This window comes from Maylandia zebra, linkage group LG17 (assembly GCF_041146795.1).
Source record: "Maylandia zebra isolate NMK-2024a linkage group LG17, Mzebra_GT3a, whole genome shotgun sequence".
NCBI lineage: Eukaryota > Metazoa > Chordata > Actinopteri > Cichliformes > Cichlidae > Maylandia > Maylandia zebra.
Genome location: NC_135183.1, coordinates 29,539,631 through 29,564,658, shown reverse-complemented (window position 1 = coordinate 29,564,658; position 25,028 = coordinate 29,539,631). Strand labels below are relative to the sequence as shown.

Here is a 25,028-nt window from a genome sequence, read left to right as displayed (position 1 = left end):
TTCACAAAGATTTTTTTTTGGAATGTGTTTTTTTAAGTTTATTTTAATTTTATTTGCTGAAGTGTGTTTATGTGCATGAGTGTATTTATGTATAGATAGATGGATAGGTATTGTGGTCTTGTAGAAGTGGTATTTTTAGCCATGACCATTTTATTTATTCTTTCCCTAGATTAAGTCTTGTTTGTATTCTATAAATAAGATATGAGGTATATTTCAGCTTCGCATAACTCTGGGGGAACTTAGTCAGTTAACAGAAATGAATCACAAGACTGATGCCCCCCTCCCCCCCAAAAACATTCACTGTTCTTGAAATGGACTGTCGGTCTTGCCAGACATTTTGGGGTGCAAGTCCTGACAGCCAACATGTGGGGGTGACAATCTGGAGGAGCTGAGCCACTGCTCGCAATTATGATATCCTGAACATCTTGAAATATTTTTTCCAATATATCAGTTTTTAACTGTAAAAACAGGCATGTACGTGTTTCCAAATGAAACTTAAATATTAAAAACTGATATTTTGGATAAAACTACAAACATGGCCATTTATGGTGACGTTTGGGTCGCACATGATATGACGTCATTCGCGGAGGGATCCCTGTGTCGGAACCATGGTCATATCGTTGAGAGGCAGTGAACGGCAGAGGTCTAGAGACAGCTCAGCTACTCATTAGGGCAGAGATACGTTGAAGTGGGAAGACGTCTCGCTGCGAGCATTTCTGGAGGCAAATGTTAACTTTCGGATAGTACCGTTTGCTAGACTATCTAGCGTTCCGGGTGGCTAGCTTTCAGCTTTCTCACGGGTGTTCTGCGGTGGAAGAAGCAAAAATGTCGTCTCCAAGTCCGGGTAAAAGGCGAATGGATACCGATGTGGTGAAACTGTATCCTTTCTGAACATAAACAACAGTCTCTCAATCGCTATCTGGTCAGCTATGTGCTGAACAGTTTGTCAACGTTATATGAGTGAACTCTATTGGTGCTGCTTGTTTTTCTTGAAACCCCCCTCAAGCAGAAAATGCTTTCACAGTGAATGACTGGTGTTTTGTGTAAACAACATTTTGCTAGCAAAGCCAAGTGTTAGCTAATTCTGTCCTGCGAACCTTCAGTCGCTTATCGGGACAGCTGTATTAGCTAATCAGATCGGTCACAGGTCCTTCCGGCATTTTTTTTCCATCGCAATATTATTTCTTTGTAACTAACATTAGCTGTCTAGAGCTTGCTCTCCAGCTCTGAAAATTACTGCAATGTCCGCACAGACGCCGACGTTTTTCTCCTTATACAGAAATGTTTTGCTACACCACCAACAGATGTAGCAGAGGTAGACTACCTAAAACACCTTGTGGCAATTTGGTTTCTTTGTTCACTCCTCTGTTTTATGACGGGAATCAAACTCAAACTGCCCCTTTCACACGCTTACACAGAACCTTGTTTACATAACGTAAGCCCAACTGAAAACGCTGCTGCTTTTGTTCTAGTCGCAAGACGTTGGCGTTATTGCTGCGTGTATAGCGATCTGGGTTTACCTAGCTTTGCTTTGTAACCCCACTAAGGGTTTGGTATGTGTGTTATTGGATCTACCACTTGACAAGAAGACCTGCAACGAGCGTTGTTGAACTGGCGTGCTAGTCAGTTGGTTAATTTCAGCATCAAAATGGCCACCTGATCAGTGTCTCTCACTGTACTTCAGTGTCAACAGGCAAATGCATGCAGTACTAACTTGTCTCATTTTCGATGGGTGTTAACGTGTAGTTTTGGACATACTGGATCTGGAACTGAGTGTGGCAGCTGTTACGTGGTACAGCAGGTGTCAAGTCCCCTACAGTCATTTTCACTGTGGAATGTTTGAACTTTTTGGCAGCATCTAGTGTGTTCTGCTTTTCAAGTCGTCGTCACCATGTTTACTCTTGCACCGCTGCTTTATTTGTTTAGCTTCACTCAGGGATGACAGAAGCAGTTATAAAAGTGAATCATAACGTCAGATTTCCAGTCCATGCAATGTTCCAGAAGGAACAGTATGAACAAGTAGTTTTGTTTTTGTCCCAGAACAGTGGAAGCCAGCTTAATGATTGGGTAGCCTGTTACTAGCCGGAAACCACATGAGGGAGGGACTTAGAACAGCTGATGGGATCGCAGTAAAAGCTTTGCAAATATGGGGTTAGAAGTGGGCTGGTCAGAATTAAACCAAAAACAAGTAGAAGTTACCCCAACAGCTTCAAACTAATAGTTTTTAAATTAAAATATTGACTGTGTGTTGTTTGTTTTGTTTTTGTTTTCAAGCTTGGGCTTAATTTAATTATTTCTGACCAATAATATATAACTCTTTGAATACTATTTATAGCATTATATTTTTCTTTTTCTTTTTTTTTTTACTGCAGTAAGAGATTGGTGATGAGTATGTAAAGTTTATTCTTCCCCCGCTCGACACCATTTATGTGTAAGGTGTAGCAACTGTGACAGGGTGCTGAAACGGACAGAACAAGAGTTGTAAAGGTTGTAGTGTGGACACCCACACACAAAGCATTGGAGTGTAGTAAAACCCCTCTCCTTCTTGAGCTACTTCACTGACAGGCAAGAGCAGGTTTGCTAAATACCGCCTGCTCAGTTTTGTACAGTGGCCTGAGTGTTTAAACATACCATCCAAGACTAGTGGTCAGCAAGTGTTAAGAATGACAGCTATGTGTGTTTTAAATGTAGATCTTAAAGAGTTGGATTTGATCTTGAGCGGGCAGGTCTCCAGATTCTAGTAGGCCCTTCTTCTAAACTATCAATAAGAACCTGTTTCTGTGCTTGCTATCAATGCATCTCCCCCTAGTGTAACCAAAACCTGAAACTCACACTGGCTTTTAGACAGACGCAGGTTCTGAGAGGCCTTGTGCATTAATTTGCTTTGGCCACCGGAGAGCTGTGAATCTAGAACGGAGGCCGTGCGGGAATTCGTGAAAATGAATGTCAGAATGACCTTAACATGTAGCACCACTCAGTTAAGCTTTGTCCCAAGCCAGCCAATACTCTGCAGCCTGCTTTTATATGCTAGTACTCACTACTCTTTGTACAATTCTGTGAAATATTGATAGAGAAGACATTAAGCGTTAGTGTACAGTGACTTTCCACTGTAATACGTCTTCCTGCTAGTTCGTTCCCTCCTATACAATATGAGACAATATTTATTGACCGCTTCTTGACAGACTGGATTTCTTAAACATTAAATTAACATTAATTTCCTATCATCTGCATAACCTCTTGACATTTGGTATTCTGTCTTGGTCTCGGTTGGGCTGATTTTGATGTCGAACACAATGTTCTTGAAGGAGCTTAGCACAGTGTGTCACTTCTAAGAGCTTTACATTCAGCCTGTTGTGTGGGATTGACTGCACATATTGTGTAGGAAGTTGTGCTGTTATTTGCATATAATTTTTTATTGGTCTTGTTGTTTTACAAAGACTTTCAGGTGGAAAGCTCCTGGAATTTGAGAACAGGTGAATTACATAGCACTAAGCCTATTGTGCGTGCTAAAACAGGTCATTTTAACAAGGCTCTTATTATTGACTTCTCTCGCTTTTGCTTGGCATATAATTGACCAACAATAAGACTTGGACATCTTTATGTGTGACAATTCTAATTTATCTAATGTAATTGTTACAAAATTGGTCTTTCAGTTAACACACTGCAAAATTGTTTATTTAATTAAAAATGGGAAAACCAACAGAGAAGAGTTTTAAAATGTCTCTTCTCTAGGTGCTAAAAATGTAATTAATATGAGATGTAAAGACTTGAGGTGTATATTCTGCTGTAAATAAAATTTCACTCTATCAGAGGGGATGTTTGGACATCTGATGTCCTCAAAATGACATCCCAGCTGTACTTTTCAACCTTTGAGTTCCTGCTGAAAGGGCTCTCTGGAGCATGGCCACCAGCAATTTTTATTCAAGTCTGCTAAGAGTTGCGCAGAGGGGTGTCAGAGGCTTTAATCTGCTCCAGTATTCATCATAATACCTCATGTCAACATTAGCATATACCTCCTTTTATATTGATAAAGGTGTTGCACATCACACCTCTCAACTTGCAGTTTTCAAGGAGAGTTCACATTTTTAGACTTTTTTAAATTATTTTTTAAAAGTAACATTTTACGCAGCAGTCAACCTTTCGCAATCTGATTTATTCACTTGTCCAGATTCATGGGACATTTTTGATTGTCCTCTCCAAAGCATCCCTCCTCCCTTGCTAAGTGTAATACCAATCCTGAGCTTTATCTCCTCTCTGCTTAGTTTTTTTTGGCCCATTGTGCCCATGTAGAATGACATCCGGACAGCATCAGCGGTAGGTTCTTTTGTGTTTCCCATTTAGAGAAGCCCCTGTGACCCACCCCTCCCTCTCTACCTCCTGCTGCTGCGTCAGGCCATGTCGCACAGTCACGGGCAGCTAAACTGCACTCAGTGCTATTATTGCTGGACTGAACTAACTAGATGCAGTTTATTGTAGGGAAGGAGCCAGCAGTTGTATGCTCTTTCCTGACTGATTAAATGGAAGGCACAATGAACCCATGAGCAAAATGTGGAATGCCCTGGTCTGATGAGGAAGTTGCATAAGCTACCAGCATGCTTTGTTACTGGGCTGGAATAACTACACAGTAGTTGACACAAAGAAGTTCATAGAAAACTTGCTAACTTCAATTTTATTTTCATTGTGGTTGCAAGATAATGTGACGTGCTGTAGGTATAAAAAGTGTAAAGCACAGTTGTCCTTTGCCTCAGTTACTCACCATACTATTACTCCCACAGGCAAAATATCTGAAAGCATACAAAAAAATCGAATTGAATATAAAATTCGGTTAAATAGAAGTCTTGTCAAGATTTTGTGGGTGTTGAACCGCATGCATGATGCTGTCAGTTGACACAGTTTTTATTATCTTTATTTACATTTGGTGCATAACTTTGCTTGTGTCACTGCAGGCGTGTTTAAAACATATCATCCAACCGAGCTCCTGCTTTTTATCGTTTTTAGGACTTTGTGAATGAATGCAAGGTAACAAAGTCAATTGTGTATGAGGCCCCTACTATTCAGGAGGTGCCACACTGATTGACAGTCCTGTTTTGGGGGTCCAGGAGCAAGGCATCGCTGACAGTAGGGTGTTTGAGGCCCTCACTGTTAATCCCATAGTGTATACAGCGAAGCTTCCTGCACGCATGGCTGCGTTCCCTTGGAAAAACAGATGGACTGAAGTTCCTCTCTTTGTTTCGCATGATTTTTTTTTTTTTTTTTTTTTTTTCCCTCCCCTAGCATTTGGGAGTTCAGCCTGGCTCTGTCACTCACATGCAGAGGTGCTTTAGTGTGGAAAATCAAAGGAGTGACAATGGGGTAACTAAGTTTGGTCATGTAGGCCAGAGCCGCTGGATCTGCCTGTTTAAATGTTGCAGTAAAACCACTGCAGCTTTTATTTGCTTGAAATTAACCTGCATATAAAGTAAAAGGCCCTTATCAAAAAAATGCAACCTATACTTACACACCCTATACTTGCCTCACTGTGCTAATCTGCTGCTGTTCATTTCTCATCTGTGTCAAGTTGATAAAATTAACCCCGCGTGTTTCTCTAATTAAAGCGAATTTCACCATAGCCATTTCCTGAAAATGTCTCTTGAGTTTTTTTGTGTTTTTCTCTGTACAATAAGCAGCACATCTTGTTTATTAGATTTTCTCATTAGACTGCTGCTTCAGATCCAGGCCATTGTTTTTCTTGCACTGGCTCAGTTTTGTGTTAATGATCAACTCATTTGTATGTGCATGCACGTAGCTCAAATGCACGTGCGCACACACAGACTCTGTCACTACTGCTGTAAATAGACTGTTGATTTAGTGAAGGGCTGAGAGGAGGAGCAGCTGAAGGATTCACATTTGATTGCAGTGGGTGGGCTCTCATCTCTCACCAGTGAAGACAAAGAACTTAGTCTGCTCAATTCTGAGCTCCTCCGGCTCTCACACTGGGAGGTAGCCATTGGTATATTGAGACTTGCATCTGATGAAAACTAAATCTGCATTGCAAAGTGAATAATACATTTGGCTAACTCTTGCATGTTGAGCTGGCTATTTACGGTTTATTACTAAATGAGTAAGGGTAAAAAAAAAGAGCTTTTCAATTTTGCTGCAAGTGCAAGTTGTTGTCTTGTGCAGATGGCTTTTACATCTGGTGAAATTTGAAATCTGTATTATGTTTAAAAGGTTTGCCCAAGGTTTATTATTCTCAGGAGCAATGATTGTGCATATTTGAGAAAGCAGTCCTATTAAATGTGTAAAATTATAGACTGTGGATCTTTGAAGCAGAAATAAAACAGACATATTTATTTTTAATTTATTTCCCATCCACCTTCCAGTGAGTGCGCCGCTTAACAGTACCAGACATTTACAATCGGATTTCAGTTGAGTCAGGCCTTTGGGGGCATATGTCCATTGATATGTAAAGCCTGCTGCAAGATTTTCTTTTGCACAGGCCCCACACACCGGTCCTCCATCAGCATTCAGACTCTTTATGTCTCAGAAGGAGCCGGAGCTGATTCTAAAACAGACAGCTTAAGCCCAGCTTTGCTGAATAACACCACACTTGAGATTTAAACAACAAAAAAAAAGCAAAGGATAGCCATTTCCATTCAGCATTTCCAACATGCTCATTTTGTGGTGGGTGTAAAAGAATGCTTCTTTGTTTTTCTAAAGCACAACTAGACCTGCACCTGTCCAAGGTACAACCTGTTACCATTGAGCAGATGTACCTTTTGCATTGTTTAGCCTTTTAAATGTGAATTAACCATTTCCCCCTGTCTTTTAATTATTTTTTTTGTAGCTGTGTTATCTATAAAATTTTACAGTGTAAAATAGATCACCATATGGCCATGAGTTAAATGGTTGTCTTTTTTCATGAGTTAAATGGTTGTCTTTTTTCAGTTAGTAACACAGACGGAATATTTAGTCTGATTATATCATGTAAAAAATTAACTTTTGAATATAAAATATTAAATTCAGAAGCATGTAGATGTTTGCTGCCACCCAAAGGTGCTGTACTTGCAAGAAGCACATATTAGCATGTGAAAATAACTATAGAGTAGTAAAGTATAGTGTGCAGCTTAAGAAATAGTGACATATTTTATCCATAGCAGGAATGCAGTTCACTAAACGTTTTGACATCTGGTATTAGTAACAACCATCTTCATTTACCATAATTATCAATCATCGTCTTTGCTCCCAAAGAGCCAGCTTATTTTGATTGTTATTTAAGCAGAGAGATAGGTAAGCTAACATAGCTTTTTTTTTTTTTTTTTTTCCAAGTGCTCTGGTGGAGTGAGCCATAATGCTATTGTGGTATATTCTGGCTTTCTGCATTTGTCTAGAAAGGGGGTTAAAAATGCCCAATAATAAAGTGGAGAAACTATGCAAAAAAAAAATAAAAATGGCACTGAGCGAAGGTGAGGGACACAGAGATTCCTTCTATTCTTAGTGAGATGTTGGAAAGACATGAAATAAGCAGAAGGCTAACCTATCTGCTTCCACATTACTGATGTAGTTTGAAACAAATTATCAGTAACATTGTAGCACCAGAGGTTTTTACCTACAGCATTCACAGTTTCAGGAACAATTTGAATCAAAATGAATTTGGTGTAAATCAAATTCTCATATTAGTAAAATCCTTTGTTTACTCTTTAATTTATGTTGCTGTTGTTCTGATTCACTGTGTACTTCAGTTCCCCGTTGTGTACCTTGCAATCTTTGTAACGTGGTGAGCAGAGTCTGCCTCAGTGCACAAGCGTGGAAGCATATTTGCTGGCATTTCTGGTGTATATCACTACAGGATTGTTTAAGTAGTGGATGATGATGATGATGATGATGATAATGATAATAATAATGATTTGATTTGATTTGACTTTTTTTGTTTGGCTTGTTTTACTTTGCAGACACTCTGAAGAACTCTTACTTAAAGTCCTCTGCATTGGATTAGATTTAACGGAGAGTTCATGTCATTTTATGAGCCAGTAAAGCAACTGGCAAGTTTACATATTATATAGATTAATTATTTACATCTTGTTAGATATAAACAGAACCACTGTCGTATCACTCTTGTAAATACAAGGGTGGGTTTGAGCCATCTGTAGACTAGTTGAATTGCAGCTGCAGGCTTGATTCTGTTCTCATTTTCATTCCTCTTTAGCTGACCATGTATTCACAGGATTATCTGTCTACAGAGTCGATGAGCTGGGGTTTAGTTTTTTTTGTTTTTTTTTTGTTTTTTTTGTTGTTGTTGTTTGTATTTTAATTTTAGTTTTGTTTTTTCAGGCTGCAAATCCCCATTAACACCAAGCTACATTTGTTTTTTTTGTTTTTGTGTTTTTTTTTTGTTTTTTTAATTTGTCTTTTCTTAATTAGCAATATCGGAAAATGCCCTACTTGGGGAAAGTGTTTACTTCAGGGTAAGAGGGAGACTGTAGGTCAGTGAGGTTTTGTGATGATGACTGCAAGGGGAGAACAGTGTTTGTTTGGTGTGGAGTTGATTAAATCACTCTCTCTCAGAAACACCCTGCCTATCACTCGCCCTGCCTGCAGTGGCAGGATGGTTGCTGTGCTACAGTAGCTGCCTCTGTTTTCAGGCAGAGTGTAGTGGAGGTCACACAGTAATCTTGCTCGGCTCGGCGCGGTGCAGTAATACATACAATGTTGAATGCACAAACACATCCAGATTTAAACACAGGATTGGACTTTAGCAGGAACAATCCACATGTACAGATAAAGTTGTATGCTGGCAGAGATTTTCAAAGAAGTACACACTCATGGTCTCACGTGCTCACATGCATAATTCATGTCTCTCAATCCATTTTTAAACAGGAGGAACAGTCTTGTTGGTCACATTGACTTTGTTGTCTGTTTCTGTGTTTTTGTCTGTTTTTCTGCAAATTGCAGCTTGTATTCATAGAAATAATAGTTTTCTACATCAATGGTTAATGGGTGTGAATGTGTGTTTCTTTTGGTCGTTTATATTTGTCTCTCGGTGTAGGAAGCCTACCTATTGCATACACCCTGAGGGCAGCTGCTATATTTCCTGCCTTTCATCTCCAAGGCCTTTGATTGTATATTTTTTGCTACAGTCTGTGTGTGAGGGAGTGAAAGTAAAATAGAGATGACTTTCTTAGAGTTCCTCATCTCCAAACACAGAAATATAAATATGGTACTCTCTTTCTAAGTTGTAAGTTTTTCATTGAAAAGGGAATTTGTAGCTTGATATCTTTCACTTTACTACTTTACATCTTGCCTCTGAACCTTTCGCTTCAACAATTTTCTATAATTTTTACCACATTCCGAAGTCAGATTCTTACCTAATGATAAGGAGGAATTTTAGGACAATCATTCATTTCTTCTAGTGCTGTGTCATATCCTTCGTGGTAATACCAGTCTAAATTTTGAAGTTATATAAAGGTGTAATATCGCTATAGCATTGCCATGTTAGGTTTCCTTGTATGCACAACAGCTGGATGAGCCTGGACATGTCTGAGAGCAAGGGCTACAGTGGTGTGAAAAGGTGTTTGCCCCTTCCTGATTTTCTGTTTTAACTGTTTGTCACATTTAAACGTTTCAGAGCATCAAACACATTCAAATAATAGACAAAGATAACACAAGATGGCACAAAATGCAATTTCTTAGTATTAAGGGGGGGTGAAAGCCCTACATGGCCCTGTGTGGGGAAAAAATGACCCCTAAATCTAATGACTGGTTGGGCCACTATAGCTGCTATCTTTTTCAGCGCTATGAAGGAATTTTATCCTACTTGTCTGTGCAGAATTGTTGTAATTCAGCCACATTGTAGGGTTTTCGAGCCCGAACTGCCTTTTTAAGGTCATGCCACGGCATCTCAATCGGCTTCAAGTCAAAACGTTGTCTGGGCCACTCCAAAATTTGTTTTTTGTTTTTCTTAAGCTATTCAGAGGTGGAATTGCTGGTGTGTTTTGGATCATTTTCCTGCTGCAGAACCCAAAGTCCACTTCAGCTTGAGGTCAGAAACAGATAGTCGGACATTTTCCTTCAAGATGTTTTGGTATACAGCAGAATTCAGGTTCCATTTACCACAGCAGGTCTTCCGGGTCCTGAGGCGGCAAAACATCACACCAGACCATCACACTACCACCACTGTATTTTGCTGTTGGTATGATGATGATGATGATTTTCTGAAATGCTGTGTTACTTTTATGCCAGATGTAAGGGGACATGCACCTTCCAAAAAGTTCAACTTTTGTCTCGTCAGTCGAGAGACTATTTTCTCAAAAGTCTTGAGGATCATCAAGACGTTGTCTGGCAAAACTGAGATGAGCCTTTATGTTCTTTTTGGTCAGTGCTTTTTGTCTTGGACCTCTGCCATGCAGCCATTTTTGCCCAGTCTCTTTCTTATGGTGGAGTCCTGAACACTGATCTTAACTGAAGCAAGAGAAGCCCGCGGTTCTTTGGATGTTGTTCTGGGGTCTTTTGTGACCTCCTGAATGAGATGTTGACTCCAGGGAAGCTTCACCACTGTTCCAAGTCTTCTGCATTTGTGTATAATGCAGTGGTGGGCAACTCCAGGTCTCGAGGCAGGTTTTAGATCTCACCCTGGGTCAACACATATGAATCAAATGGTTAGTTCATTACCAGGCCTCTGGAAAACGTCAAGACATGTTGAGGAGGTAATTTAATCATTTGAATCAGCTATGTTGGATCAAGGACGCATCTAATACTGACCCTCGAGGCCTAGAGTTGCCCACCCCTGGTATAATGGCTCTCACCGTGGTTCACTGGAGTCCCAAAGCCTTAGATATGGCTTTGTAACCCTTTCCAGACTGATAGGTGTCAGTGACCTTGTTTCTCAGGTGCTTCTTTAGATCATTGCATGATGTGTTGCTTTTCACCTTTATCAATGAAACCATAATTTAAAAACTGCATTTTGTATTTACTGTTTAGCTTTGTCTAATGTTAAAATTAGTTTGATGATCTGAAACATGTAAGTGTGACAAATATGCAAAACACTAAGAAATCAGGAAGGAGGCAGACACTTTTTCACACCACTGTATGTGTTAGCCTCCATCAAAGATTTAACATCTAAAAGAGACCACCTTCAACATCCTCCAACAAAGCACAGCGCTTTACTAAATATGCAAGAAAACTGCGTCTGCTACATGTTTCTGCTCTTGAGACAAAAACACACACCAGGCTACAAAGGTAGAGATACGTGCACCTGTTCATCTGTGGCGCAATAATAAAATGACTCAACAGAGCATTGCTAGCAGCTACAATGGCTAGCTGTCCATATGACAGGCAGAACAAATGGTGGATGGAAATCATTAGTGTGATTGCATGGTGGAAAATTAGGACTTAAAGCAACATCCCAGGTACAAAATATTTTTCAGTCTTATGGGGGAGGGGGATTGTTCTAGAAAATGTTATTATAGATTGATTAACACCCAAGTCTTTAGACTTGCTGCTGCTTTAGTCTTTCGATCTCCAATAGCAGGTTTTATATGCCATTCGTTTACAGGTAAGGGCACATCTAAACTTCCAAACTCTCTGACTCTCGTTTGTGCTTGTGGTCGAGTTGTTGTTGCAGAGGATCGCATACTTTTTCTAGCCTGGCATGTTGATGACGTGGAAGGTAAAACAGTGTGCATGTTATTAGCTTAGTCAGATTGCATGTGATTTATAATTCTGACTTGGATGAAGCTCAAGTCACAGTTTATGTAATTAAGGCTGAAATCTTGGTAGTTTCAGGCAAAACTGTAAATAACTGACCTGTGCAGTCAGTTTGATCGTTTGATTTGATTGCACGTCATTGTCCTTTGATGCAATACATGAATTGGATCAGATGAATGGAATTGGCTTTTCCTCGACCCCTGCTGTTCAAAAACGGCAAGAGACAGGAACATGCTTTGAAAATAGCCAGTGCCTCCCATCACTAGATCAACAACTGCTGTCTCCAAGAGCGAAATGTTTGAGCATATTTGACGCCACATTGTTTGACAGTATGCTGTTTATGATTCTCCGTCGTGTTTGTTTTCTGTACTTGGAACGAGGCTGGTTGCGAGGGGATATTTTGATCCTGGGTCAGGCAGGGATAGAGGCCTGAATGGACCAGAAAGAAAACAAGACATGTCTAGACCACAACTGTAAATGCTATTTACTGCATATTTTTACATCTAGGTATTTAAAATGTGTTTTATAGGCTACAGAAGAAATATCAGGACAACATTGACCTTAGTCCTGGAGTAACAAGGTAATTGTTAGTCTGAGAGGAGCTCTTTTGTACCTTTTTTTTAATTTATTTATTTTATTACTTTTTTCATGTCTAACACTGTGTTATTAAAGAGTGAGCTGGCATGTTGAAGTCAGTATATCCTTATAATAAAGTCTGGTAGTGAAGGAATTTAGGTTACAGTTCAAGGCTTTCTGTTATCTGTGTGGATTTATGTATGTTCTCCTAGCTTGATTGGGCTCCGTGTGTTGGATTATATTTATTGACTTACCTGTTTATGTGATTTTAACTATATAAATCCAAGGTCAAGGGTTGAACAGGCGATCTTTGCGTGGGGGTGAGATAAGTAATGATATAACTCTGTAGTTAATTGTCCTTTTTCCATTAATTCTGTTTGGGTATTTGGGATTACCCATGCTGGGTGACAAATTATTTAGTTATATTTTAGTTCCCCTTTTATCAGCTTATTTATTTTAGCACTTCATATTATAACCTTTTAAGATGAGGTGCAACATTTAAGTGTGTTGCACTTTTACACTGCATGCTTATACCTTTAGAGCCTTTTGTGATCCAAGTGTGTTTTACCATGTTTTCAAGATGTTAAAGATACAAAGTATCTCATGTTACAACTAAATGCACCCAAATCAGTCACATGTTCTTAAAGGGATACACATGTAAATGTTGCAGAGGTTCTATTTTCTCAGTGTTTCTGTGCTTGTTGACATTGTTTATTCGACTTATTTGCCAAATCTGAACACAGTCGACTTCAACAAACCAAAAACAAATCTAGAGTTGAGCTCAGTTAAGCTAGTAAGTTGGTTGGCTGTGTTTTTCACATTCCATCTCAATCCATCAAACAGTTGGGGAATTTACAACTTCCCTCTGTTCTTACAGACATGCCAAATTCCTTTTCTGTAGTGTGAGAACATTGTCAACAGAGACCTATAGTTATTTATTGGGTAGAAAAGGCTATTGGGTTAGACCAGACAGATGGAAAGAATCACATCGAAGTGATATTAGTTTTGAGCTTGTGTCTGAGAGAGATTCTTCTTTGAAATTCTTCTTTCCTTCATCTTTAGGTTAACTGAATCAATCAGTGGGTCAAGTGTACTCTACACGTTAGCCTTTTTAGCCTAAATTAAAAAGCTGGAATTCATATTGCATTCATGTGAACCATATTTTTTTTCTTTTAATTTTCGAATAGAAAGTATAACCGCAGTGATTGAAATTCAAATCGAGCTTGGTCTGGGTGAAGCTGCTGCTGACAGATGCTGAAACTGGGTGAATCTGTGGCTACATGTGACTGCTGTTTCCTTATTAGATGAAAACTGATAGATTTTAGTTGGATGAAAGCAAGTTACATGTCAGTGGTGTCTGTTAGCATTATCTTACTCTATGAGATATTAAACGTACTCAACAGTTTAATATTTATAGGCCATCAGGACCCTTACATTTGCATTTCTATTTTGTAATTTAGGTAAGTGTGACATCATATAGCAGGGTCGATTTTTCGCTGCCTTCCTAGTTAGACTGGCCAGTTTCAGTCAGTGTGCAGTGTAGTTACTGTTGTTTTAGCCCCATAATTCGCTTATCACCCACCACACCTCACGGTTTCTGTTTCATACCACAACACACACAGTCTGTATCGTCCTGTTCCTTGTCACTGCTGCCTTGTCTTATATAGCTTTTAGATGTGTAAATGCCCTTTTTAGATAAAGAGCAGAACTAGAATAAAATGAGGAATTATGCGAGTGTGAGCACTGAAATATGATGCAGGAGTTGTTTCTTTAGGCACTGGGCTTGTTTATGTTTTCCTAGTGACCTTTAGATGAGTATTTAGTTCGCCTTGGATTTTGCATCGGAGACCCTCATAATGCTTACTTGACTCCAGTGTGAGTCAGAACAGAGAGGTTCCTCTTCTGTCTGAAATAGACACATTTCCTTGTTGAAGCCAGGGATTCAATCTGCTCCTAGCAGTCTCTACCAGAACTTAAAATAACCTTCAGTTTGATTTAACCCTTTGGGGTCAGTGATGCTGCTAATTAGATCCACACTAAATCAGGATCAACAAGACAGCTGCTTCTGTTCGCTGTGGAAAACGGTGATTCATGTTTTTATTATGATCTCCTTTGGTCACATTTAGGCAAAGTGATTTCTTTTTGGTTTTGTAAAAACAGCGGTAATTCAGAATGCTTAGTGTGATAATGACTATTTCTTCTTTTCTTTTTTTTCTTTTTTTAAAACTTTATTTATGTTATAATTATAGCTATGACTGGAGTAGCAAATGAAAACACAGGCTGTTTTTCTTTACTAACACCTTTCTTTTAAAAAACAAAAACAAACAAACCTGGCTCATGGTAAAAACAGGAAATCATTGTTTTTGCAAATATTTGTAAATGAAACTTCAGACAACACATCAAATGTATACATATTGTTTTAGTTTGATCCCAGAAACAAGTTTAGGCTGAAAACATTGAGCTGGGATGCTAAAAATACATCTTATCTCAAACATCTCATAGCTAATTGGGCTCATTAGTGACATGACTTGGTATAAAAAGCATCCCATGGAGGTTTTCACCACTGTATGAAAGACTCCCTGGGAGCATTAGTGCAGCTCACATGGGTAGCTTTCACATCTATGAAGGCACCAATAATGCCCAACAATATATATAGTTTTTTCAGCTATATATGATACTATAGAAACCTCCTTTTCTGATATTACCAGTACAGTATTAACTGTATATTTTGGACTCTTAGGCTGTCGGCTCCATTAGTTACAACTATGAGAAGTGACTAAAATTAGCATTTCAGTTTGTAGACATGCGTACAGTGAGTACTGTTTTGTCAGAAGTATGTGTGGTAATATCAAGTTCTAGAAAGCCAAGGTGCTCATGGAGAGTGACACATGGAAAAGAGACTTGGAATAGTTAGCAGATGAAGGATGGGTGAACACTTCAGTCAGCATCCTGATGTTAATTCAGTGTCCCGAGGGGCATGGCATTGAGCTATTAGTTGCAATAGATAACGCCTCTCCAGGATTATGGATTAAAACAATTAAGTTATTATCATTTGTCAAAAGCTGTCATTCCTCTGTTTAGTCTTCATAATTCACAGTGATACAGACAATCATGTCAGGTAGGAGAGAGGAAACCGGGCAGGTTATTCTTGTGCATTTGTCTACCATGCAGGAAAATATGTGATGATACAGGAAGCAACCACAGCTCACTGACTGTTTCTACAGAAGCCAAACGATAGAATCAGTCCTGCAGTTCTTTGTTTGTTTATGTGTATGCTTTTCGTGAAGCAATCCTCCTTAACTGTCCTACAGCATCGAGAGCAAGCATGAAGTCACCATCCTCAGTGGACTCAATGAATTTGTAGTGAAGTTTTTTGGACCACAAGGAAGTAAGATTTTCTTCTTTCAGTTTTTTTGTTTTGTTTTTTTTCTCATTCCACAGACATTTTGAATATTGCTGCTGAGACCTTATTCAGTAACATGTTCTAAAATAATTAAGGGGTTATCCAGGGTACCTTTTTTTTTCCTTGAATGCAGTGCTATTAAGCAAGCATTTTAATGTATTTTAAACCAGCTATTAACATGAATGCCATCGCCATAAAAACAAATGAGATGTTAAGATTGATTTACAGAGCATGAAGTGACAGTAAATGTGGTTGTGAGAGCAGCCGCTGCAGGAGTGTCAGTCTCTTTGTTTAGAACATAAAGTGCTTTTTCACAGCAGGCAAGAAACGCAAAACGCAAAACTAGAGCTGAGGCCACGAAGTGTAAAACGGAAAGGAGCTAGGCTTGAACAGGCTTGAGGGGAATTTGGATGAGGAGTGTGGCCTCATCAGCAGGAAATACTTCTTTCATATGCTACTTGTAACATCTGTCACACTAAAACCACTGTCACTTACGCATCAGCAAAGAGGGGAAGTGTGTGTTTGACCCTGTTTATGTTGCCTCGAAACAATGCCAAATAAAGGGGAACTGTCGTCCCCATTGCTGATCAACCGTCATGTGCGTTATCTGTCATGTATGTGCTTCTCAGTTTCAGCACAGCACACGAGGGTCCTGTTACACACAGCTATTCTGGGCAAGCACCAAACACCCCCGCAAAATCCGAGTCGCTTCCTCTTTGATGTCAGCGTATTATTTGAAGTGATTTGGAAGTAAAGATTTCTCCTGGGCTGAAGTGCATTACTGCATAAAATGACAGATACGTGATGAGGGAAGCTCATGTGTAGCAGAGAAAATTGATTATAACACTGTTTTTAAATCCATTTAAATACACGAAGGGTGGAAGATGATGTTGAGGCGAATAAAAGTCTGTCGTCTGCACTCAGCTTTGTTCTTTTGTTATGTATTCTGTGTCCCCTCCTTATGTACAGCACCGTATGAGGGAGGCGTGTGGAAAGTGCGAGTAGATCTTCCTGATAAATACCCATTCAAATCACCATCAATAGGTACGAACTCTAACTCTACTTTACATCCAGACTTATTCATCTTAATTTTAGTTTTTAGCACTGTCCTAACTTATTCCATGTCTTTTTCAGGATTCATGAACAAGATTTTTCATCCCAACATTGATGAAGCGTAAGTTGCTGCACCATTTCAGACTATTAATGCAAGTATTGAAGCTCAAGAATTCATATTTGTATGTTGTCAAGTCTTGTTTTGAAAATGTTCATGTTAAAATGTGAAAAGGATTAACCTAACTCAGTTATAGCAGTGCCATTGGCCATCACGTTCATTTTATGCTTGCTTAATGTTCACAGATGACAAAATTAACAGCTGAAAATGTTTGAGTTGTATTGAAAGGGCAGCAGGTAGAGTAGCTCATCTACCAATCGGAAGGTCGGTAGTTCAATCCCCGGCTCCTCTAGTGTGCATGTCGAAGTATCGTTTAGCAAGACACTGTACAACTGTGAGTTGCCCCAAGGTGCATCTATAAGAGTGCGAGTGTGTGAACATTAGGTTCAAAGCGCTTGTACAAAGATGAACAGTGGATTGGACTAGCTTTGAGTGGTCAAATAAAGAAGAAACGCACCATATAAGTACCAGTAATACTGTTTCACTGTGATTTCCAGTAATCTTTGGGCACCAGAAAATGATGGCAAAAAACAAACCAAAAAGAGAAGCAGGAAAATATTGGCCAAACTTGACCAAAAAATTCAGAATTGCTGTGTTTTTCTTTTGTTTTTCTTATGTTTGTAAGTACGTTTGTACCTGCTCGGTCAAGCTCTTTGCTTTTCTGAGTCCGTAAATCCACTGAACAGTCCATAAAGGTGAGCAGGAAAAACTTGTGCCTCCTCCCCATATGTGACAGTGTAGCGTTTCAAATACCAAAAATAGCAGGGCATCTAGGCTGTTCTCACCAGCAAATGATGGCAAGTTTAATAGAAACATTTTTATTAGCCAGTGGGTAAGGTCTGTAATAAGTGTATTTATATAACTGTTGATCTCTGTGGCTAGGAATATGTCAACAATAACAATCTAAAGCTTAAATTACTGAAACTTGACATTAACTTACACAGCAACTTGGTTTTAGTTATATATTTAGTAGGGACAGGCCGTTCTAGTCACATGATATTTCACAACTTTCAGAATTGACAGGAAATATACAGCTGAATGGCCACAGTTTGCTCAAAAGCTGCTGGGAAGTACACCTGTTGCATCTAATTTTGCATTTCTCTTAACAAACGTGAAGACATTTTCAAAACAGGATGGCTCTTTTGTAGAAAAAAGAAAAACTCTGCGTAGCAACATACACAGATTCGTCCTTGCCTGCCTTTGGCCTTTTAACCTGTAACTCTCTTTTCCCTCTGTTTCCCAGATCAGGAACGGTGTGCTTAGATGTCATCAACCAGACATGGACAGCCCTTTATGGTGAGTGACTACACTCTGTGTCTGTATTGAGTTCCCTCTCTGAGGGTCGTGTGATTATGTGTGAAGAACTTGACAAAGTGCCATCCGCACAAAATAAATACTGGCAGCTCCTCTTTAGCAAATGGTGTACTGTTGCTCTTTAATCTACTTACTGTGGGGAAAAGTGAACACTAACAAGGTAATACTCTCAACCAGCAAGGTCAGAAAACAGTCACCTTCGACAGGAGTGAGTTATTATCTGTCAGCTGTGGAAGACATGCCCACATATACTTGATGGGAGCAATTATACTCAGTTACTTTCCCTCACTGTTGCTGGTCTCCCTGCTTCCCTGGCTTCCCCGTGCCCTTCTCTCAGTAAAATTCCCCATTAATTTCCCATAATATCCACTTCACAGGGTTAAAATAGCTGTTGAGTAGTATAAATGACTTTACTGTAATATACCTAGCAGATGTTCCAGCATCCCTTGGTATTTATTTTAGCTCATGTTCCTACTCGGGAGAATACTAAATGCTATTTACAGAACCAATAAAAATGAACTGAGAATTCATTCTGTCTTAATTATTTTCCAGCGAATGTTGTATTTGTGTGGATTACTGTAGGTTTTGTTGTGTCGGATGTTTAAAAAAAAAAACAATAACAACAAAACAAACCACACAGAAATAAGCCAAATGACAGGAATAGGCCAGTCAGCCAAGCATTGTGTAATGAGCCTATACAAAGGAAGAGGGAGCAAAAGCATTAGATTTAATCTTGTAAACACCAAAAACCATGGAAAAGAACTGGGGGAGTGTTTGCTTTCCTTACATAAATGGACCCAACAGTGACACCTAGGAGATGAAAGTGTCATCTCAGGTTTTGGACTCTCCCTCAGCTCTGAGAGAACTAGCTGAGAACTAGTGAAAAGCGGTGTTTTTTTTTTTTTTTTGTTTCTTCCTGTGTGAGTTTATCAAGCTCAGAATTTTGAGTTAATGCCCAACTGACCCCTTTTAAATTAAGCTAAACTAAGCTATGATATGGTAACTCAACAAGAGCACCCAGATTTTTATTGGGCACATAACGGAATGACATTTCTTTACCAGGTTTATTCAGATTAGAGGTTACATTTACGAGTTGCCCGAAAATAACAGCCATTAAATGAACAGCAGTTCATATTGGAGAGCTTTATAAGGTTACATGCTTTGGGGGCAAACCCTAAAACTGTCAACCTGGAGTTGGGGCAGTCCACTTTCCAAGGCAATGGTAGAGTATCTAGTGGGGAGACATGCACAATGAGAGTATTGGAGTTCTTAATAGCCAGTCAACAGCCAAACTGTGAAACACATAAACCTCTGGATTGTTGAATTAATGCATGCGCACATTAGAGCATCAGACCAGGCATCTCGAATCATTATTACAGTAAAAATGTAGGTAAGTGTACTTCTGTGTTTCTTGGTTTACCATATCTAATGTGAATTAGCTTTTTTGTTTTTTCCGAGGGCTTTGTTGGGATAAACCAGATTATGTTGGCAGTGTGGATTAATGAAGCTGCAGTGTTATGTAACTTTAAACATGAAGGATAGATCTGTAACTTGGAAAGGAAAACAAAATTCTAATAATTATTTGTAAAAAAATAAATTCTAAAGCGCCTTTTCTTTTCTTTTTCTTTTTCTTTTTTAAATCAAGTTTTCCTGGTGACTCTACAACTTCAGTTCTAACCAGTAGGTTTCCTTTTGTGTTTTTCAGATTTGACCAACATCTTTGAGTCGTTCCTGCCCCAGCTGCTGGCCTACCCAAACCCCATCGATCCCCTGAACGGAGATGCAGCTGCTATGTACCTTCATCGGCCAGAGGAGTACAAGCAGAAAATCAAAGGTTCAACCTAATGAAAATATGTTACCTGCAGCAATCCATGTTTTTTGTTTCCAGCAGAATATAAATTTGTAGAAGTATTTTCCTTTCAGGAGGTATTTTCCTTTTTATTGCAGACCAGCCAGCTCACCTTTTTAAATCTGTTTTCTCTATTTCTTCCGCAGAGTACATTCAGAAATATGCAACAGAGGAGGCTCTGAAGGAGCAGGAAGAGGGGGCAGGCGACTCTTCATCTGAAAGCTCCATGTCTGACTTCTCAGAAGACGAGGCCCAGGACATGGAGTTGTAGTAATAGGAGGGTTCCCCCATCCTGCCCCCCCTAACCCCCACAGAGACTATATTTGATTTCCTAACCATGAGAAAGCAGACTTATAATATTCATATTTAAACAAGTTGATTTTTTATTATTATTATTATTATTACTACTAAACAAGGATTTTTATGGATATATAGCCTTTGGTGTGTTTGACCTCCCCTCCCATTCTGTAGCTGTTTCTCCTCACACGCATCCACGTTCTCTGCCTGTCAGTCTGCTCATTTGTGTGGTGCGTCATCTAAGAAGCTTCCATGTGAACATCTGATTTCTCTACACAAATCCACTTCATAAAACTTCCCTTTTGACCTCAGCGACATATAATTTCCTTTCTTTTCCCATAATACCAGTTGACTCTGACCATTTTTGTTAGTTGGTCCCCATCAGATCAGGTTAGGTCTTACTTGCCCTCTCTGGTGTACGTCACCACATATTTGGGGGGGTTTGTTTTGTTTTTTTAAATGCACACACTGACACACAAGTGTCCGAGCACATTTTATATGAAGTGCAGTGCCAATAGACGCTAACAAATCAACCTGGAATACCTCTTAAGCATATCTCTTAAAACATATGAACAATATGAAATCGTTTTTGGGGTTTTTTATCATTCAGTTCAGATTCTACATGGACTGTTACATTACTCTTGCATTGCTCTTTGTTACTCTGTTGACCTGCAGCTGCCTGTATATGTTTGCTGACCTGTTTTAGCTGCTCTCCCTTTAAGTCAGCCTCCTTATGATTGGCTGCCCATGATAAACAGCAGGCGGAGCTTCTTGTGCTTCTAGCCAGAGCCGTGTACATCATGCAGAGCCAAGAGTAGGAAAACAAAAACGTATCAAAGCGAGCATTTAGAGCAGCCTTTTCATGTAATGTCCTCACTATGTGAAACTACTTGTTTAATTTGAGAATCCAACATAATGCATTATAAGCAACAATACTAAAGATCTGTTTTGTACAATGTATGCTAGCTGCACAAACTGCACATGTAAGGTCAGTGCACACAGGCAGTGAAGACAGAAGGTAGCTCTAATATAGGTTTTCTTTTGTGGGCATTCTGGTCAGACTCTCTTGGTATTTTGGGAACTAAAAATAGACCAGAGCTACACTTTAACCATCTGACCGTGCATGTGCATTTTATACTCCACATCAGGAGTCACCTCAAACACACAAGCACCAGACTGTCATTGTGAAGGGAGGTCTCTGTATTACAATCAGCTGTATATGTGTTTTTGAAACACATTTCTAGTAGTGTTATTGGTCCTAAGGAACTTTTCTGACTATATAAATATTTTTTAAAAGGAACAGCACTAAAGTCTGTTTTAATCTCAGTAAAAAAGCAACAAAAATGGTCATATGGTTACTGAGTGGATCTGAGTGAAATTTAAAAGTAATTTGTCCCCCTCCCTGTTGAGGTTAGTGTTGTATCAGTCTTCCTCACATTCCACTGTTACTCTGGATTTGCTCCGATGCATGCTCTCCATGTTGGTCTGACTGGTACGTAACCCCGGTGGTGTCGAGTGGACTGTCTGCTTACAAGGATCTCTTTTTGGATTACGAAATACGAGCCCTGTACATGATAACTAAACTGTACAGATCTGAGTTCCTAACTTTAAAATCAAACAAAGGAACACACCTTGTGTTATTCACTGTGGCGGGTGAAGATGTCCATCTATGATGCGTGGAAAGGAATTGCAGTCACATTTTTGAGTTTTGACACTTCTGTGTTTTTTTTTGTTTGTTTTATTCCTTTCTCTACTTTAATTTTTCCCCCAGTTGGGGGGTGGTCAGCGCGCTTGGTTTGTTTTTTAATCTTTTTTTTTTTTTTTTTTTTGTACAGCGTATACCTTGTACAGTAAAAAGACACCTCTCTGTAGCCTCATGAAAATTCAGTGTTAACCCAAAAACACTGACTTAGTGTTGCTCACGGAGGCTAACGCGGCAGACGGACTACCTAGAAAACCTTGAAATGTATTCACTTCGTAGATTGCAGTAAGAATCACTGGTCGCTTTGTGGCGGATTGTGGATCCCAAGTGAAAGATTGAAGGCAGAATTCCACTTGGGAGGTCACCTCATCACCTCTGATTTCGACTCCCTCTTCTGTGCCTCGTCATAAAAAGGAAGTCCACAAAAACCACGTCTTCAAAAAGCCATGAAGGTCATTCATTTAAAAATTAGAAAGGCACATCGCTTTAACCTACAGTCTTCTCCCGTTTCTGCGGTTTGATCCTGTACAATTTGTGATTCGACGTCTAAATTTTCAGTCTGTTGACAATTAAGGGAATTACCCAGGGCTGCGAATGGCATTAGGGTTTATTTGTGGTAATGTAGGATTGTTAGACTTGTATGGCTCAGGTTTGAAATTTAGTTGGGCTGTATCTTGGATAGTGAATAACATTTTCACCCAGGTGATACTGAAAGGATGGAAATCATGCTAATGTTTGTTGAGCAGTGTTTTTGACATGTCACAATAGTTAGTTTTACCGACTTCGACTAAACATTTGCTACATGGCTGTATTACAGATAGCGTTACATAGTTTGGTATACTTACCTGATAAAGCATCGATGCGTCATCTGATTCTTAGTCTGTTTTGTGGTTATATGTGAGATGCCCCATAAACATGCCTGCTTGTCATCGTCTTTCAGATTCAGAGTTGTACAGGGGTGTGTGTGTGAGTGTGAGAGAGATTTCAATCTAGGATGACCTGTAGTGAGCCTGATAGATCTAACTGTACTGAAATCTAAAGTGTGGTTCAGCCCTTTTCAAGACGTTGGGTTTTCTCTATAAGCATGATCTATAACATAGTTCTGTGCTCTTTCGAATGCAGACGTCTCCATGGTTTGTTTTTAATTCATCTGATCAGTTTGACCGCTTTGAACCCGGGATTGTTATTTCTTTAATCCGCCCTGAGGATGTTTTGAATGTCAGCTTGGGTTAGCTCTCGGCAGAGTTAACCTTTGCTATAGTTGACACATTCAAGGCAGTTGAAAGCAAAGTGAATGTTATACATTATTTTGTGGTGAGGTTTGTGATGCACATCAAAAGCTAAACCTTACCCATGGTGTGTGTGTGTGTGTGTGTGTGTGTGTGTGTGTGTGTGTGTGTGTGTGTGTTTGTATGTTTGTTTGTTTCCCCCCCCATGCAGCAAAATAAAGAAAAAAGAAAAATTGTGTATTCGCACAGAGAGGGACCCACGTTTTTTTTTTTGTTTGTTTTTTAGGGTTTTAAACTTGGTCCCTGTTGGTTGAGCTGTGGTTCAGCTACACTGATAAGAATTTCATGTTAAGGTTTTTTGGGGGGGTTTTGTAACAAGCAACTCATAAATCTTGTTTTACTTGACATCTGTGCAGTATTGTACTAATAATGTACTAGATCCAAGGTGACAATTGTAATAAAAATGGCACATTATGTTGCAGCAGTGCTACAGGGAGTTGACAGCTAATTTTTATCTTCTTTTGTTTTGCCCACCCCCCCCTCCAAAAATCTTAAGATTGGTTGTCAGGATTATTTGCAATAAATTGATGATATACTCAGCTGTGGCCTGGTGTTCCTCTGGTAAACAATCTTCTCAATGGCCAATCTTATTTTACTGATAGCTGCCTTTTTTAAAATTCGAGTTATCTTTAACTTAAGAACTAAAGAAGACATCCTAAAGCCAGTGAATGATTACACTTCCCACTGCAACTTGAATTCTAGAGTATTTCTTTAAAGATTGAAGCATTTTTATGTTCTTTTATTTCATATCCTTTTGGCTTGTTTCCCCATTCACTTCTTTCAGACAACAAGCTTGCAGGTTTAAACAGAGACTCCGCACATCTATATCATTGATGCTAGGATTCACAGAGCCTCACAATTGTGACTGTAAACCTGCACAGGAAGTCCAGAGCTGGGCTACAGTCTTGCAACTATAGCCACACTCCTCTCCCAGAACCTGCTGCATACAATAAGGATGAAGGATTTGAGTGAAGTGACTGGTCTATTCATCTGTAGACGAGACTCCCAAGGCCCTTTCTCTGTTTTATCAGCACAGCTGCAAAGAGCAGGAACCCTCATCCTGTAAAGTCACCTCCCCCATGTGTTGACTCCTCGAGCAGTTGCATGCTTCTGGTGTGGAGTCGAGGCTCACCTCCCATCCTGTCTTGTGCTTGTGTGGATTTGTTCCCTGCGCTGGCCGACTGCTGCCGTCAGGGGATTTAGCAGGCACACGCAGCATGGAAAACAGCAGTTTTGATTTAATAGAAACTATGTATTTGGTACCTAGTGTGTGATACTCAAGGGTTTAAAAGTCAAAAGGGTTTTGGATTTTTTTTTGGTTTGTTTCAGTAAATCCATTCTTTGTTTTATTTTTTTTTCCACCTTCTCTGCCCTCATGTTTTATTTTGTTTTGTTTTTTTTTTTCTTTTCTTTTCATTGTGAAGTGGGCATGCTTGTCAAAAATGACAGATGCTCTCTATTAATAGGCTTATAACCTCATAAATAGTTGTGTATAAAATAAACTGTTATAACTTCTTTTTTAATAAAACATTCAATGTGTATAGATGGTCTTTGTCTGAGGGTGATTATTGTGCGATTTTTATCTGCACATTTTCCTGAGAGAAATTGTGCACTTTAAACTCCAGATACATACTTACTGGTCACTTTGTTAGATAAACCTGTTCAGCTGCTCATCAATACAAGTACTTTATCATCATCATCATCAGAAACTCATCATCAGAAACTTTATTGTCATTGTCATGAGA

At 39.3% G+C, this 25,028-nt stretch overlaps 1 protein-coding gene across 1 annotated transcript; it reads left to right on the top strand.

Moving 5' to 3' along the window:
* The first annotated feature begins 581 nt into the window (after positions 1 to 581).
* On the top strand, positions 582 to 24,829 carry ube2h (ubiquitin-conjugating enzyme E2H (UBC8 homolog, yeast)). Its single transcript, XM_004548248.5, has 7 exons — positions 582 to 878; positions 15,570 to 15,646; positions 16,631 to 16,705; positions 16,796 to 16,835; positions 18,076 to 18,128; positions 19,852 to 19,980; positions 20,142 to 24,829. The coding sequence occupies exons 1-7, from the start codon at positions 826 to 828 to the stop codon at positions 20,264 to 20,266; spliced, it is 552 nt and encodes a 183-aa protein (XP_004548305.1). The 5' UTR covers positions 582 to 825; the 3' UTR covers positions 20,267 to 24,829.
* Positions 24,830 to 25,028: the final 199 nt, after the last annotated feature.